Source organism: Magallana gigas, chromosome 6 (genome assembly GCF_963853765.1).
Source record: "Magallana gigas chromosome 6, xbMagGiga1.1, whole genome shotgun sequence".
NCBI lineage: Eukaryota > Metazoa > Mollusca > Bivalvia > Ostreida > Ostreidae > Magallana > Magallana gigas.
This window is the reverse complement of record NC_088858.1, coordinates 24,580,043-24,596,763: the sequence shown is the minus strand read 5'-3', so window position 1 is coordinate 24,596,763 and position 16,721 is coordinate 24,580,043. Positions and strand designations below refer to the sequence as shown.

Genomic DNA, 16,721 nt, shown 5'->3' with positions numbered 1-16,721 from the left:
GTTTATTTTTACTCTATCTTATGTATTTCATTTATATACTATCTTGAAGAATGAAAGAATATAACAAATTGAATGCTTGAGTATCTTTTCTCACAAAACGTAAATATTTAACTTAAGACCTATATCTTCTTGTACATGCTTCCGCCCTATAAATAAGCAATAGGGCACAAGTAAATACGTTCAGCAACTTGGAAAAATTATGACATCTTCATATTCAACGATGCAGAATAAACATGTATAAGGATTAAATGAGTACGCAGGTTAGCAAAACAAAGGTTGATGTTGGTAACCATAAGTTGGCAAGATATAAGTTGCAATTGCATAGAAATACATTGCTAATTTCCAACCGAAACTTCATGACCATTTGTTTCTTGAAATCATATGTTGCTCTCCCCCAGGGAGCATGCTTTTAGTTATCATCGCTTGATGCACTTGTTATCGCGTGAAGTTTTTAACAATGATATGAGATGCATTGAATAATGTGAACAATTTTGATAGAATATCCTGTTTAAGACAGAGAACCGGTGAAATAATATGCAACATGCAACAGATAGTTTATACGTTGTGGTTATGGTGGTTGTTAACTCATTTCCTAGTTATTAAAAATAAACACGCTGTAACAGTGAAATATTTCAGAAAGAAATACACTTAAAAGACGTGTAGATGATATTTAGAGTAGATATTTTAAAACAAAATATTTATCATGGTCACATGTTTCCTAGGGAAATGCTATATTAAATTAATACAGTAACAGTCTTGGTGACTATATTCATTTAAAAGCACTCCAAAATATACTTTCTGGCATAGTAACACAATATTTTCATTCAAAGTAAAGAATTGTGTATATCCTTCATTATCATTGATATGATGATGAGCTATCAATGTGTTTCCTACAATAACGATGACATAAGATGTAAAAATATGCACACAGTTGTGGTGACATCACAAATAATATTTAATTCAAGATATATTTGATAGATATATGGATTAAATTTGATAACTTACTGAAAATTAAGAGTGCTTGATTAAATTTTACTTTTATTAAATTGTCATTTCTGTCTTTATTAATTTCTGCATGTTTTTTTTTACTTTAATAACTTTTATAGTTAAGCATTTAGTTATTTCCTATGTATTGTAAATGTGTAGTAACACCCTACACAATTTTACATAGATATTATTTTAAAAGCCAGAAGTACATTCTTAACACATTGATACTTTTTATTTGCTGCTTTGACAAGAATTTTTTATACATGTACTACATAGAATTTGTTCAATCTGCATTTTTACCAGTCAGGAAAAAATGTAGTATTTTGTGTAGTTTAGTTTAATACCTATTAACATTGGAACAATGAAAGCAGATTAAACAAATCAAAATTATGGCTTAATAATGTTTGATTTATATTCACACAATCATCCCCATGAAACATTCTTGATTTTTAAAGCTTAAAATTTTTAAATTTTTACTTTTATAACATAAAGTCAAATTTAAAGTACCGGTACGATGTTATCAAAGTTGCAAAATAAGAGTAAACTATGCTGGCAATAATATAAAAAAATTATACTGGCATTGTTTACTGGGGATGATAGAAATGTTGAATGTAATGATTTTAATTTTGCATGTGTGATTTTCATTTATTTTATCCCTTTCTTTTCTTTTTCTCTCTTTTTTGATTAGGTTAGCATCATTTTGATCACCATGTTGTATTGAAAGCATCCTCTTCCTTCCTCGTGGACCGTTCCAAAGTCTTCAGAATGTGTCCACATCTACTACTCTCAATCTAACAAACTCATCTCTGCCACATCATCCACATTTCCACTATGAATCCACATCACCACATATCTACTCCCGGTTTCTTTATGCCAGATAAGGGGATCTCTCCCCGCCAGGCTGGAAACTCTGCCATTAACTACCCACCTAATTCTATTTTAGGGGGATACTCCCTAACAGATAGTCCGTATAACATTCGATTACCCATCAAAGAAGAAATGGGTGAACCAAAGCACGACAGTGCCAAAGTGGATTTATATTCCATGGCGGATGACAAGGGAAGCTTAGGGGTCATGAACTCCTTCCCGGAGGCCAATGATCAGACAAGCCCTATAACGCCTGTTTCACAATCCACGTCTCACCTTCATCCATACCGTCCATCTGCTAATTCCGGCGACGCTATGCTCAGTGCCATTAATTATCACAATGAAAATGAGATATTGCAAGATGGACCCTTTGATGTGTCCGTGGCAGGGACACTTCCTAATCTGGATGATGGAATGATTCTGCCCAATATGGGACCGCAGGATTTGTTCGACGGAGAGGGAAACATGGATGAACCCTACGATATGGATGAGGCCTTTGGAGACCCAACACTGGAAGGCAATTTGGGTTCAGTCATGGATGCTGATAGTTTGGGTATAGGTAAACCATTCAGTTGTATAGAAATTTAATCAAAATTAAGTCACTGACTTAAGTTTGAATTATTTTCATTTTTCTTAGAAGGATATTAAGACCTGATTGTATTGAATATGAATATGGTTGATAAGATTGCGGTTTTATGTTTATCGTGCTGTGGAGATGTATGACCACTGAATGCATGTTCAAGTTCATGAATTCATAATTGACCTTTTATGTTAATAGACCCAAGACTTGGTGAGGGAGGGGGTAAGAAGAAAATGAAAGGCAAAGGGATCAGGACTCCTCCCCATGGATCTCCAGCCAGAAACTCAAACTCGCTGATGTGTACAACATGCAACAAGTCGTTCAATAACACTAGTGCCTTGGCTAAACACAGGCTCACTCACAGTGATGAGCGGAAGTATGTCTGTAACCTCTGTCAGAAAGCCTTTAAGAGACAAGATCATCTGTGAGTATATTTCTGTACCAGATAGCATGAATTGCACAAATGAAAATACTTGGAAACTCTTTGCAAGTTTTTTTGAAGTTTTCTTTTAGTATATGGAAGCAAGCTTGTTAAAATTTGAGCTTATTTGAACTTTAATTACATTATCCTCCAAATATTAAGTTTTTCTCTGAATTTGAGAAACACTTATCTCCAATGCAGAATATTTCAAGGTTTTTTGGCTTTTATTGATTAACTTTTGTTTCTATTCCAGTAATGGTCATCTGATGACACATCGAGAAAAGAAGCCTTACGAATGCACCGTTGAGAATTGTCAGAAGAGCTACTGTGATGCTAGGTCTCTGAGGCGCCACTTGGAAAACCACCACAACCAGTCACCAGAGCAGATCCAGGAAGCCATCGCAAAAGTTGCACAAAATGCTGCTGCTGTCATTGCTGCTGCAGCAGCTTCCAACTCTGCCTCCATCAAAGCTGGGACGACATCCACTCAAGCCAGTCCAGGGAGTGGCAGTGCATCCTCTGCCATGTCTGGAAGCTCGGTGGGGAATCACAGTTCTCATAGTGATGCCACTCTACCGGCCATTGAAGGGGGAGGGTACGGGTCACAGTATGCCAGTGAAAGTTCAACTCCGGTGACAAGTCCCACTTATGGTGCACAGCATGCACCGTCTAACGCTTTTCAGTATGAACAGCAACAGTCACAGATGGGACAAGGTGGCCAGCAACGGGGTATGGGAGACCTGATGCAACCAGCTCAGGTGTCTCAACATGCTGTTCACGAGTGGCAACTTAAGTTGCAACAAGAGCAAGAGCAACAGGCAGCAGCCCAGGCTTTAAAAGAATTTCAGATGAAGTTGCAGCAACAACAACAACAACAGCAGTTCTCCCAGCAACCTATCCCTCAAGATTCGTCCATTTTTGGGATCCTGGAGGCTGAACAGCAACATGCAGATCAGCAAGCTGTCCATGATCTGCAACTTAAACTGCAGCAGCACCAACAGGCTGCCCAGCAGGCTCAAATTCAACAGCAACAACAGGTTACTCTTTCTTCCCAGTTGCAACAATCGCAACAAGCACAAATGCACCAGGCTTCCCAGATGCAGCCACATCAGGCTCAAGAGCTACACCAACTACAGATAGGATTGCAACAACAATTACAGGTAAATGCTTTTGTACAAGACAATTGGAAGCCATTTTAAAAGGTTTTTAGATGAATGGTGTCTGTTTGATAAACCTTTCTATTCGATGAGAATTTTTTAAAATTCAAATTCTCTTTTTTTCAGCCTGTTGCACAAAATAAAGATGTGGTTGTTTCACCAGGGATGCAGCAACCATTGGCATACCATGGACAAACTTGGCAGGTCTGTCTCTTTTTACAATTTATTCACAGTTACTTTTAATCCAATTTCATGAGAATATTATGTTCTTAAGGTTTTGGTTTTTTTTTTGGTTGGGGTACATAATTGTGTATTTTTAATGCTGTCATGAATTCTGTTAATTATCCCCTCGCCCAACTTGTTGCGAAGGGGATATAGCATCGCTACCGTGCGTGTGTGTGTTCGTATGTGTGTATGTATGTATGTATGTATGTATGTATTTATGTATGTGTGTGTGTGCACTCCATCTCAATATTGTAGTAAATTAAAAAAAAACTTCCAATGGAATTTCCTTAACCTTTGCACAAGTATGCCTCATTGTAAAAGATTCAAACAAATGCAATGTCATAATTGGTCAATTTTTAATGCAAAAACTTAGATAAAATTACACCATTGTAAAGGAGGGGGGGGGGGGGGGGGCATACATTATGACAAAATTCGTTCAAAACTAAAAATAATTATCATAGATTGCACACTTCTGTAAAATAACAAATAAAAAATGCATGTGCCCTTAAAACAATTAATACTATTACAAATTATTATTTCATTAAATCAATGTCATAACCAACTTTGTATACGAGTTATCAATTGAACTTTCTGGGTAAGAGTTATCAATTTTCCGCTTCACTTCTTTGAAACCAAAGTGAAAGTAAGGAGTTCAAATCAACAACTTGATATTTTATGGATTTAGATCGAGTACAGGTAAAGAAAATGTAGTTTTTGCAGTAATGTAGGGATAGTAGAATGTGGTCTTATCATTACCATAACTGTATATTCCTAAATAATACATCCCTACAAACAATAACTTGTGTCGCGAGGGGATGCTCCGCTTAGTGGTGCCCTTGTTTATGTTATTTTGATTTGACTTTTTGAAAAGTTGAAACTGTAAACAATTAACAGGCTACTTCAATGAACCCTGGTGTGAAGCAAGAGACCCACCCCCTCAGTTCTGCCCCAGCTGATGAGACGTCCGCCAATTACCTTGGACAGGTCAGCCCAATAAGTCCCGCTCCTAACCAACTGCCTAACGCAGCCCGCCTGCTAAACGCATTGGGTGGCGTTTTACCTCAGTCCTTTCAACCAAATGGAAATGACCAGAAGTTGATGTAAGTTTTTGACTGACTTGTTTCTCTAAACTTGTAAACATGTAAATTAAAGATTGACAAAAAATAGTCCTTGTGTCCCAGTTTATCCCCAGTTAATCACAAAATAAAGTCTCGTGAAGAAAAGATGGTTTACAGTACGTAAAACTCATGGCCAATTATCCTATCAATACAGTATGCTATAAGAATGAACATTTTAATTTCATGGATCATCAACAAAATCGACGAAAATTAAAATTGGTGTGCAACAAATAATTATGAAAATATATACTTCATTTGATAAAACTTTCTTCATAACAGGGATGATTCCAAACCTGTAGTCTGCAACATTTGTGATCGAAAGTTTAAAAACATTCAGGCATTGAATGGACATATGAGGTTACATGGTGGATACTTTAAGAAAGTAAGTAAAATGAAAGAAAATACCTGTGGACATGTGGAAATACCTGTGGACAACCCAGCAGAGATAATAAAGCTTCCTTTTTCTGGATCATTGTAATCTAAAAACCCTAAATTGTATTTTTTTTAGCATGATGGTAATGTAGGCTAATTTTAGAAGCTCATCCGATTTAGTCCCTTATTCAATTTGCATCTGCTCACAAAATAATTGGTTTGCCATGTGAGGAATTTGATGTATGCAATATAAGTGAAATAGCTGTACCTTTGCACTTGCAAGTTGTTGAATTTTACAGCCACTCTAGATAGCTTGTTTGACAGGTTTTCATACATTCTTGATCTTTTATGATTTCCACCCAAACATACTCAGATGTAATGCAGTGTGTTAATTTTATCTTAGGAAGTTAAAGATGACAAGAAGGGTAAGAAGATGAACCCCTTGATGGCCCCTCCTTCTCCTGTGGGTCAAAAACCAGGGATCCTGGGGCAAGCATTCCCTGCAACTATGGACCAAGTGGGATCCTCCCCAAATCCTCACAATCCAAGTAAGGTTGAAGTGATTCCTTACATAGGGATTAAAGGGATTATATATACCAGTTATGGTTGTCTTTAGATAATGTAAACACGATTGATTTTTTCTGTTTTCAAATTAAAATATTTTGCTTCGATACCTACTGATTTTTAACTCACCGAGACGAAGTCAGGGGAGCTTATGCTATACCGTCATTGTCCGGACCTTGTTTGAACAAAGAGCCAACACCTTTTGAATTATACCAATGTTTTGTTTTGTATTAAGATCAGAGTTGGGGTCAATTACTTTGAAAAGTAATTAATTACTTTCAAATACATTGACAATTCTATCAATTACTTGCAATTACAATTACATTGATTTTTTAAAATGTAATTAATTACTCTCAATTACTTTGATAGATGTAATTAATTACATTTCAAATACTTTAGTTTTATTTTTTCAAATCTTGAGAACATATACATATATTAACAGCATTAATTAAGATATACAGAGCTTTATGTACGGTTATGTTTTTAAAGGTTGTACAGTTCAGTTCAGATCAGATTTCTTACAAATTTCTAGAAAAATTTTCTTTAACATTAAATTCATTCAGTACCATTGAGTTCATTTTTGGTTCTGAATAATATTTTCTCTATAGTGAATTAATTTTTATTCACATATTAAAACTATGTTTATTCAGAAAGTACAACTTCCGGCAGTACAGCGTATCAGTATACAAATAATAATTGCTATAATTCACAAGAAAGAGATATTTTGACTCCCTTAAGTCTAAAATCAATGGGGGTTCTTGGGTATTAGAGGAGTTCACACCTCCACAAAATTAGATCTTTACCTATTGCCCTGGGCAGTGTGTTATGCTGTATAAACATATGAAAAATTATGGGACATTTAATTATTGTATAAACAAAAGTCCATGCCAAACATGTATAAAATCTTTTTATCATTATAAGACACCTATTTTATATTTCAAACTTGGAAAAAAAGTAATTGAGATGTAATTGAAAAGTAATTGAAAATACACAATATTTTTGGAATGTATTTAACTCTTTACCCCTTAATGCCACCTTTTGACGCATAGGCCATATCCTTAACACTCTACCCTGGGCTACCCTTAGACTGTTTTCAGATAAACTGAAAACAGCTGGTGTGTGTTTTTGAATATACTTATTACAGGTCTTAGCAATTCAAACACATAGAAAATTATATATCAATGGATTTGTAATGAATTAAGTTTTCAACATTCATTGAAAAAAAATTTATTTAAGTCACTAATAAAACAATACAGGTGCTAACAGGTATATGAAAATAAAACTGAGTGTTCTACATTGAAGCTTTATTAAGAATAATTTCACTACAGATACTTGATAAACATATGTCAAACTGTGTGTATTACAAATAATTATTTAATAATTTTTATAGAAAGATTCCAATGTCATTACAGAATTCGTTTTTTGATTGTAAATAATTAAATCTACCTGTGGTTGACTTTTCAATTCATGTCTATCGTTTTCAGACTTATATTTACGATTTTTTCCAATAAATGCATACTTGCCAACTCACCCGATTTCGTCGGGTCACACCCGATTTTTCAACCCTTCACCCGATTATCTTTTATGACGCGGCGGGTCATGCTTTTCACCTGATTTTTGTTGAACAACCCGAAAATCTCCCGATTTCCGGGTTTGGTTCGTAAATTACGTTGCGCGTTTGACTTCCAGTTAGGAACCCAAGCTGAGCTTTATGTACATGTAAACAATGCCGATGGCTGTAACAGACACATTAAGTGTAATTATTATCGTGAGTTGTTTTGACTAAGCGAAGGTTTAAATCACTAAGTGTGATGGCTTCCAATAAGAAAAGGTCTTCATCGGGGCCAGCGGAATCAAAACCAACAAAAAGAAAACGATATTTTTGTACCTATCAACATATCTGGGAAAATGAATTCCGTTAGGTAAAACAAAGTAATCGAGTACAAAACCAGGCTTTTGTGTTCTATGTAACGCACATTTGAATATTGGATTTTGTGCCCAAAATGATCTGCCTAAACATTCAAAAACGCTAAGTCGTGTATAGAATGCTTTTTAATACACAAAAGTCTTCCAAGTCACTTACAACTTTCATGCCATCATTTACAGAGTTCAAAAGCAAGGTTATTGTAGCAGACACTCTTTTTGCATTTTTTTTTGCGGAACACAACCTACCTTTTTCTGTGTCAGATCACTTTTCAAAATTCAAAATCAGCAACTGTTAGTTAAAAGCTTCTTTGCAATAAAGTATTACACATAAGTTTTAACACATATTTCTAATGTATGTACCTATGAAACGCATGGTAAATATGTCGTTAATGTCGTTAGGCGCGATGACACGATTTTTTACTTTACAAATCTGGTCATGACCAGATTTTCACATGTTGGAGGTTGGCAAGTATGTAAATGGTGTAAGAGGATTTGATAAATCTAACATGTTAACAAAATAAGTGTGTTAACTTTTTGAAAAAATTCAAATTTACCGGTATATTCGTGTATTTAGGGGTTGCAGGTAATGCACACCTTGTGTTCCGTTTTCTGTAACTACACAGATTTTTCCACAAAATTTTGCATGAATTTGACATCTGGCTTTCATTATTCTATCTCACTACCAATAAATCTAGAAAATTCTGCCTCTAAACTTGATTATAAACAAAAATTGAAAACATGTGCGATGTCCACATCGTAGTCCGCCATCTTTGTTTATTGTAGTAATGCATCATGCCACCATACACAGGTAAATCACGTGATATCTTTATTTAGAATGAGTGAACAACCATCCGTATACATGGCCAGGTGTATACCAGTCAATGTTTATAATAAACAACAGGTGTTGAGGGGTCTAATTAAGAGCTGTATATAGGGTGCGTCAAAGGTCGTCATTAAGGATATGGCCAGGGTCGTCAAAACGCGTCATTAAGGGTTAAAGGATAGAAACCTCTAAGGGGAAAAGAGTTAAATACATTCAGTTACTTGTAATTAAAGACAGACTCAATTACAAATTACTATCAATTACTTTGAAAAATGTAATTAATTACACTCAATTACAAATACTTTTTTCAATTACCCCATCCCTGATTAAGATGTAGTTTTTGCAGATTCCTTATTTTATGCGAGTACTCAATTCCGCGTCCCAACTATTTTGCACCATATCACTAGAATGTAAAATCGCAAATGACTCTTTTTATTATAGGAAAGTTCCATTAAGTTTACATCTATCCGCAAAATATATAAGTGAGATTTTAATATCTGTGAGGCTTGCATCTCGCAATTTCTTGCGAATATTAATTTCCAGCGATTAATTTGGAATCTATAGTACATGTAATTTATGGATACTACATATTACAATGAAACAATTTTGAGAAAAACACAAAAAAATTTTGTTATGATTTGACATTAGATATTTGTGTCGTGATTCGTGGCATAACATCTGTATGATATTTGCAGTGCAATTTGCCATACAATCACCAGTACCTCCCGACTCACCCATGACCGAGTCACCAGGCATGTTCAAACCGGCCCAACCCCCTCAGGCACAGTACTGGGTAAGAACATTTCTTCCATTTATGGCCTTTTTCTTTAAGGCAAAGTTGGTAGATTTTCTTTTAAGAAGTGTGTATAAGCATCTGTTGAAAATTGTTTACTGTTTGGTATTGATATTAAATGAATATTATCTTGAAATATTATTGCTTGCAAAGTTTAATGAAATCATGGTAAAATTTTAAATTAGATGTGTATTAAATTTATGTGTGTATTTGTTAATGTGTACCAAATATATAATGTGTGACCAATATTTTAGGATCAACTGCAGGAGCAACAGATTCAGCAACTTCTGCAACAAGATCACACTCAGCAACAAATTCCAAACAGCCTGGAGCAACAGCAAGACCATTTGCAGAAAATGGTAAATTCTTTTTTTGGGGTGGTAAAGTAAAACTTTTTGACCAAGGAAAACATTTGATGTCAACCTTTGAATATAATTTTTTTCTTCCAGCAAATATCTCACCAAGTTCTTCACCCCCAGCGCTCGATTGAATCAGGCGAGTTTAATTACGACAATGTGAGACCACCTGTGACTCAGATGCGAGTGCAGACCACTCAGCACCAAACAGCGAGTTCAGTGGAGACTCAGGAATATCCCAGCAACCTGGCAGCTCAGATACAGCAGCAGCTTGCTCAGCAACAGATCCAGCAACAGCAACAAGTTGCCCAACAGCAACAAAGAACTATAGACAGTTTTAGTTCACAGATTCCAAACACTCACATTAATTTGAATTCCTTACCCATCCCCATGAACCCAACAAATGTGCCGTCTACATCGAGTCCTCATCCCCCCAAATTTGCTCAAAGTATCCCCTCCCCATATGGGTCTCAACAAGTGAAACCCGAAGTTGGGGCATCGGTAGCTGACCCACTTTCTCAACTTGTCTCCAGTCATGTGACCTTAGTTTCAACGTCTAAAAATCAAGGAATGACAGTTGCTCAGCTGCTGAACAGCATGGAGACTGCTGAAGGGCTGAAACAGTTTGAATTAGTTGATTCTCTTCCTGTATCATCAGAAAAAGCAGGAAATAGAACTGTGAACGTTGGAAAAGGTGGTATTTTACACACTGCAGTGACTAGTAGTGCTTCTTCAAGTTTGTATCCAGGAATGGAACATTCAAACCCAACTGATTTTGTGAAAGATATGGATTACAATTCAGCTTTGGATGATATTAATAACACTATAGCCAAACATGAAATGTTGGACCGCAGGCATAGTGCAGAAGCAGTGGAAGTGAACCCCTTTTCGTTTCCTACAGTGAATTTCTCAAACAATGGAAGAGAAAAGGTAGAAAGTAAAGAGCCTAAGAAAATCGACGAAGGTGATAGACACAAAGAGTTGAAGCGTAGACTTTCAGGAAGTGACTATGAAAAACCAAAGACGATGGTGAACTTCTCTAACCAAAATTATTCAGCCAAAGAGGAGCCATTTGTTAAACCATCTCCGTCCATCTGTAGCCCGGAAGCAAGACAGCGAATGAGAAGCAAATCGGGAGATGACTTCAAACTTCTGCGGTCAATAAGTGTAGACAATACGTTCATGAGGCCAAGGAGCAGAACAGAGGCATCGCTACACAAGTATAAATCTCATGACGGCAACTGGGACTCAACAAAACTGTCCAAGTCGGACGGAGCTGGTCAATTCAGGAACCCAAATTCACTGGGAACATTAAAAATGAAGAGAAAGCACCGCCCATCTCCTCTGTTTATTCCCAGTTACCTGAACAACTCTGGATTTCAAAGTCGGCTTAGATCTCCTCGGATTCTACAGGGAGAATCTCGCACTGGAAATACCCCACCCCCATACACCCCTCCCCCCATGTTGAGCCCCATACGCAGTGGCCCTGGACTTTTCTGTTCTCTGTCAGGGTATCCACACGTACCCATCACCCCAAAGTCGGCCCCGCTGACTCCCAGGAATTCTCTGCTGATGTCAGCTCGAAGTTGTTCCATCAAGTCGGACATTGGAGATATAGCTGAGGAGGAGGAACCACAACCCGAGGAAGCATCTGAACCACCCCCAGAAACTGACGTTCTACCGTAAGTATTTTTATAAAGTTTTCTCAACTGGATTTTTTGCCTGTGGGTTCAACTTTTTTTGTGTGATGATCTTAAAATTATTTATTGTGCTATTTATTTTTTGCATAATCGGAACTGACCAGTCTAAATTTGATATTGGTTATTTTGAGTTTGAGAAGATGATGACACAAATGTAGCAAAAAAACAAGCACCCAACAGAAAAATCCAGTTAAACGTGTATGTCAGTCTGGTGAAAGAGACAACTGTCGATGAGTGTAGGTGACTATCTGTAGCACTGCAACAACAAATTGTCAAGTTTAAGAATGATTCATGTCAAATTTTGCCTTGCACCGCGGAATAAAATCGAAAACAGTTTAGATCTCATTTAGCTTATAAGCATGATTTATTAGAATTAAGACATACTAGAGAACTAAAGAGTTGAACCTTAAAGTCTACTTTATCAAGTAAATGGATTTAATAAATTGGCGCCAATTTATTGTATTGCCTTAAGCAGCACGCTACTGTGTTTAAGTTTGTTGTTCTTTCTGTTTGAAGAGCACAATTACTATTTAAACCCTGTCATTGATTTTTCTCTGTAAACGATGATAAACCAATAATCATTGTTGCTCATGGTATTTGACGTGTTACACCTGTGGCGAATATTCTTAGATTTATATTGGTGCAATACTAACAATTAGCCTGATGAATAATGTATTTATAACGTCTTGCACACTGTACGGCATTATCACTTTTTTTTTTGGACAAAATTATTAATAACAAGACTTGCTAACTTTTTACAGGCATGTGAATATTGGAAGCCAGTATCAAGCAGAAATACCCCCATACAATGGTAAAGCGCCTTTTGATAATGTCGAATTAAACTTAACCATGTAACTACGATGAAGAACAACCATATTTGAAGGCATATCATGAAAGATAAGTGATTCAACAAGCAATGATTCTTTTTGCAGAGAACAGATCAGAGGTCATGAAAGTCGTCTGTAAAGAAGACCTGGTCTGGGCCCCGTCCTCCGTTGGAGATAACTCAGAGGAAGATGGTGTGTACAGCCAGTCAAGATGCTTAAGAGGGCTCAATGGTCGTGGCCATTATTAGAGTATTTCAATCTCCTTAAGAAGAAGAGCTCTTTATAAAGATATATTGCTGCATTTAAATGTTATCCAAGACTTCCCCCCATGCATATTTTTTTATTCTACCAGTTTGTTCATTTCCTGCTTTGTTTTAATGTTATTCTTGACAGTAAACATGTACAGTACATGTATTTTTTTTTTATCCTCCCATTTCAGTGCAATATTATCAGGAATTCAGTTGTAGTGCTGCTGTGTCAGGAAATGGATGCAATGTGGAATATGCTCTGCATGTCCTTCACCTTCTCAAGGGCAATATCAAGGTAACTGATCAAGGGCAATATTAAGGTAACTGATCAAGGGCAATATTAAGGTAACTGATCAGTAGCAAGGTAACTGATCAATAGCAAGGTAACTGATCAAGGGCAATATCAAGGTAACTGATCAAGGGCAATATCAAGGTAACTGATCAAGGGCAATATCAAGGTAACTGATCAAGGGCAATATTAAGGTAACTGATCAATAGCAAGGTAACTGATCAAGGGCAATATCAAGGTAACTGATCAAGGTAACTGATCAATATCAAGGTAACTGATCAAGGGCAATATCAAGGTAACTGATCAAGGGCAATATTAAGGTAACTGATCAATATCAAGGTAACTGATCAAGGGAAATATTAAGGTAACTGATCAATAGCAAGGTAACTGATCAAGGGCAATATTAGGTGTTTGATCAGGTCTGTTATCAAAGTGCTTGATTAATTAAGAACAGTATCAAGGAGTTTGATTATAGGCAATGTGTAATTGTAGGTAAATTGTTGAAGCACAGTATTTGAGAATTTGATCATGGGAAATACACTATCATGTTTAATATATTTTATTTTAAAGTAGATTTGAATACCCATGTAGTTATTGTACAGTGTTAAAGTACTGTAATATATGTAAATATAGATTGTCTTAGTTTCTTAATACTTTGTTGTAGGATGCCATGTTAAAACTAATGGAAGGAGCGATCTCATTACCCAGTAAACATACTTTGTTAGATTACAAGTATCAAGGTAAGGAGTCCCATTAGGGAGGGGGTGGGGTGTAATATCCTCAGTATTATCAATTGTAAAATTATCAAATTGTGAATGAATACTGGTACTCTGGTGGCTCTCCATTCACAATAGCAGTTCATTTTGCATTTGTTATAAATCAAGTTTAAAGTGCATCAGTTAAACTGTTTTTGAGAGATTTCTTTGAAAACATTTATATTAAAATTGCTATTTTTCTAAAGTAATAACAATATATGTATTGAGCATGTGCAGCAAATGTAAAACATGAGTTTTACTTAATTTTAGAATTACCTGTAAATTTCTTTTTCAGAAACTGACCAGTGGACCTCAGACGAAATAGAAAAGTACCAACAAGCTTTATGGAAATGTGATAAGGATTTCTTTGCAATATCAAAAGAGGTAAACTGGTATTTTGATGACATTATACCAACACACGCACAAAAAAAACCCAACCATAAAGCTGCCAAAGCCTTTTCCTTCAAAGTATGCTGGAAAAAGTCTGAATCCATATTGTTGTTTGTTTTACCATGCAGCAAAGTTTCTCATTTTACCTTCAAGTCATTTCTAACAAGTTTCAATACATCTAAGCTGTTACAAGTATAAAAAATTATGTGCATGTAAATAATGAAACATTTTAAATGATGTTAAAATGCTTTTGAAAATTGGAATGATTGCATGAGAATTTTTTGGGATATTGAAAAAATGCAAGTAGTTGATAAAAGAATTTTACATTTGAAAATACACTGTAATTACAGATTGGAACAAAAACCACCAAAGAGTGTCTTCATTTCTACTATCTGTGGAAGAAAGTTTGCCCCGACGAACATAAGAGATTACGGATCATCCGTCGCAAACGAGAGCACGACCGTCTGTATAACCTACGATCTCAACAAGCCGCGACTCAGCCCCAGAACCAACAGGCAACCACAGATAATTCAAGCTTTGCGAAACCTGAAGAAAATGATTTAATGGAGTCAGACTCAGAATCCATTGAATCCATGGAGACAGACAATCAAACTGTAAGCATGAAGTTTCTTGATTTTTTCATTTGATTGCAAATTTTGCATATGTGAAAAAGATTCTGCAAATTAGAGGAATGTAACTATACTTGTATTTATATTTCCCCCCATTAGTTGTAAATGAACTAAACTATGTTATAAATTAGCCAAACTTTTTCTCAAATGGAAATGTTTTTAATTTCACATACATGAACATCAAATGTATGTTGTGAAATGTGTCGTATTGTATTTGTGTTTGCCAAAACACTAAGAAAAATGAAAAGATTTTTTTATCACTCATAATTAATTTGACAGGACAAAGATGACACCCAATCAGTTTCCTCATCAGTCAGTGCCTCACCTGTGCCTACCTATACTTGTGATTACCCAGACTGCATGGCTGTAAGATACTCCATTGGCTCCATTATTATTTAAATTTTTTTTATTGTGATTAACACTCAAATAATGCAAAATTTTCCTGGATAAAAAACTTAACTTTTGAAATGATTACTAATAATATTTTAGAATGATGAATTATTAATATTTTAGAATGATGAAAACACAGCTTTGCAAACATCCTGCCTTTGCTAGCTTTGCTAGCCCCTACTTGTGAATGAATGATAAACTTGCCACTTAGAAATAAGTGGCGTCTGATCAACTTTTCTTTGATAGTTAAAAAAAATGTAATAGAAAGGACAAGGTATCTATTAACAGTTTATTTACAAATTTACACAAAAAATAAATGCTTTCTCTTTACACAGAGTTTTACTTCAAAGCAAGGACTGAATGGTCACATTCGTATTCATGGAGGAGGGTTGTCAACAAAGGGAACCCCAAGCGAAAGTGGTGGACCCCAAGACGGTAGAGGGGTGTCCCATGAGGCACGAGGGCCAGGACGGCCGTCCACCAAACCCCCCGCAAATAAACCCTCCCCCAACAGGGACGAGTCAACGGAAGTGTTTCCTTGTAAACTCTGTGGAAGGTAGGGTCTTGCACTAATTATTGCTTATCCAATCATTAGATACAAGGATCTGTAAATGGGGGGGGGGGGAGTAGTGTGTTAAACTAATTATGTCATGTTTTGCCATGAAGTATTCACTACTTATGCAACTTAATGATATGGACGCACGTATAAGAATACATATTTTGATATCATGGTTCATTGCATTCTACAGGTAATGTTGGCATAAATGTAGAAAAAAAATATTACCACCTCTTAAAAGCATAAACTTTGTTCAATGTGTTCATCTTTTGTCTTTTATAATGTAATTTCACATTTATTTGCAAGTCATGTGATAATTTTGAAAAAGTTTTGAATTGCTTTATTGTAAATGATATATCTTATAAAGTTTTATATTCAGATGCAATTTCTAGTATTCTTAAAAGGTTTGCAAGTATGTTTCTTTGAATTTGTAGAGTGTTTGCTAAAGTGAAGAGTAGAAGTGCTCACATGAAAAGCCATCGAATGGCGGAGAACGAGAAAAACAAGATGAAACAGAACAACAATGTAGACATATCTGTGAACTCAATACAGGGGTCGCCGTTTCGGTGAGTTCCCCCCGTGCTGAATGATTCCTGGTGCTTTAATCAGAAAGTGACCTATTGAACATGGCAGTCTACCACTACAAATTAAGGCAGCTTCTTTTGTTTTCAAGAGGAAATGGGAAAACATCGTCGTTTTATTATATGTATACACGATATTGGACCACGAGTGGATAGAAAGAACGAAA

At 35.9% G+C, this 16,721-nt stretch overlaps 1 protein-coding gene across 5 annotated transcripts; it reads left to right on the top strand.

Moving 5' to 3' along the window:
- The first annotated feature begins 131 nt into the window (after window positions 1-131).
- LOC105329522 (transcriptional-regulating factor 1) lies at window positions 132-16,721 on the top strand. 5 transcript variants are annotated; one of them, XM_034470401.2, is made up of 20 exons: window positions 132-260; window positions 1,931-2,413; window positions 2,633-2,858; window positions 3,109-4,015; window positions 4,139-4,216; window positions 5,132-5,337; window positions 5,635-5,737; window positions 6,131-6,275; window positions 9,736-9,833; window positions 10,088-10,192; window positions 10,283-11,871; window positions 12,651-12,700; window positions 12,822-12,908; window positions 13,156-13,259; window positions 13,918-13,993; window positions 14,304-14,392; window positions 14,749-15,012; window positions 15,307-15,393; window positions 15,753-15,973; window positions 16,408-16,721. In XM_034470401.2, exons 2-20 carry the CDS (start codon window positions 1,987-1,989, stop codon window positions 16,541-16,543), a joined length of 4,998 nt encoding a protein of 1,665 aa, XP_034326292.2. In that variant the 5' UTR covers window positions 132-260; window positions 1,931-1,986; the 3' UTR covers window positions 16,544-16,721. The 5 variants fall into 5 exon arrangements, with proteins under 5 accessions (XP_034326292.2, XP_034326290.2, XP_034326288.2 ...); XM_034470399.2 differs by having other exon boundaries at window positions 152-260; window positions 1,676-2,407; XM_034470397.2 differs by having other exon boundaries at window positions 152-260; window positions 1,676-2,413.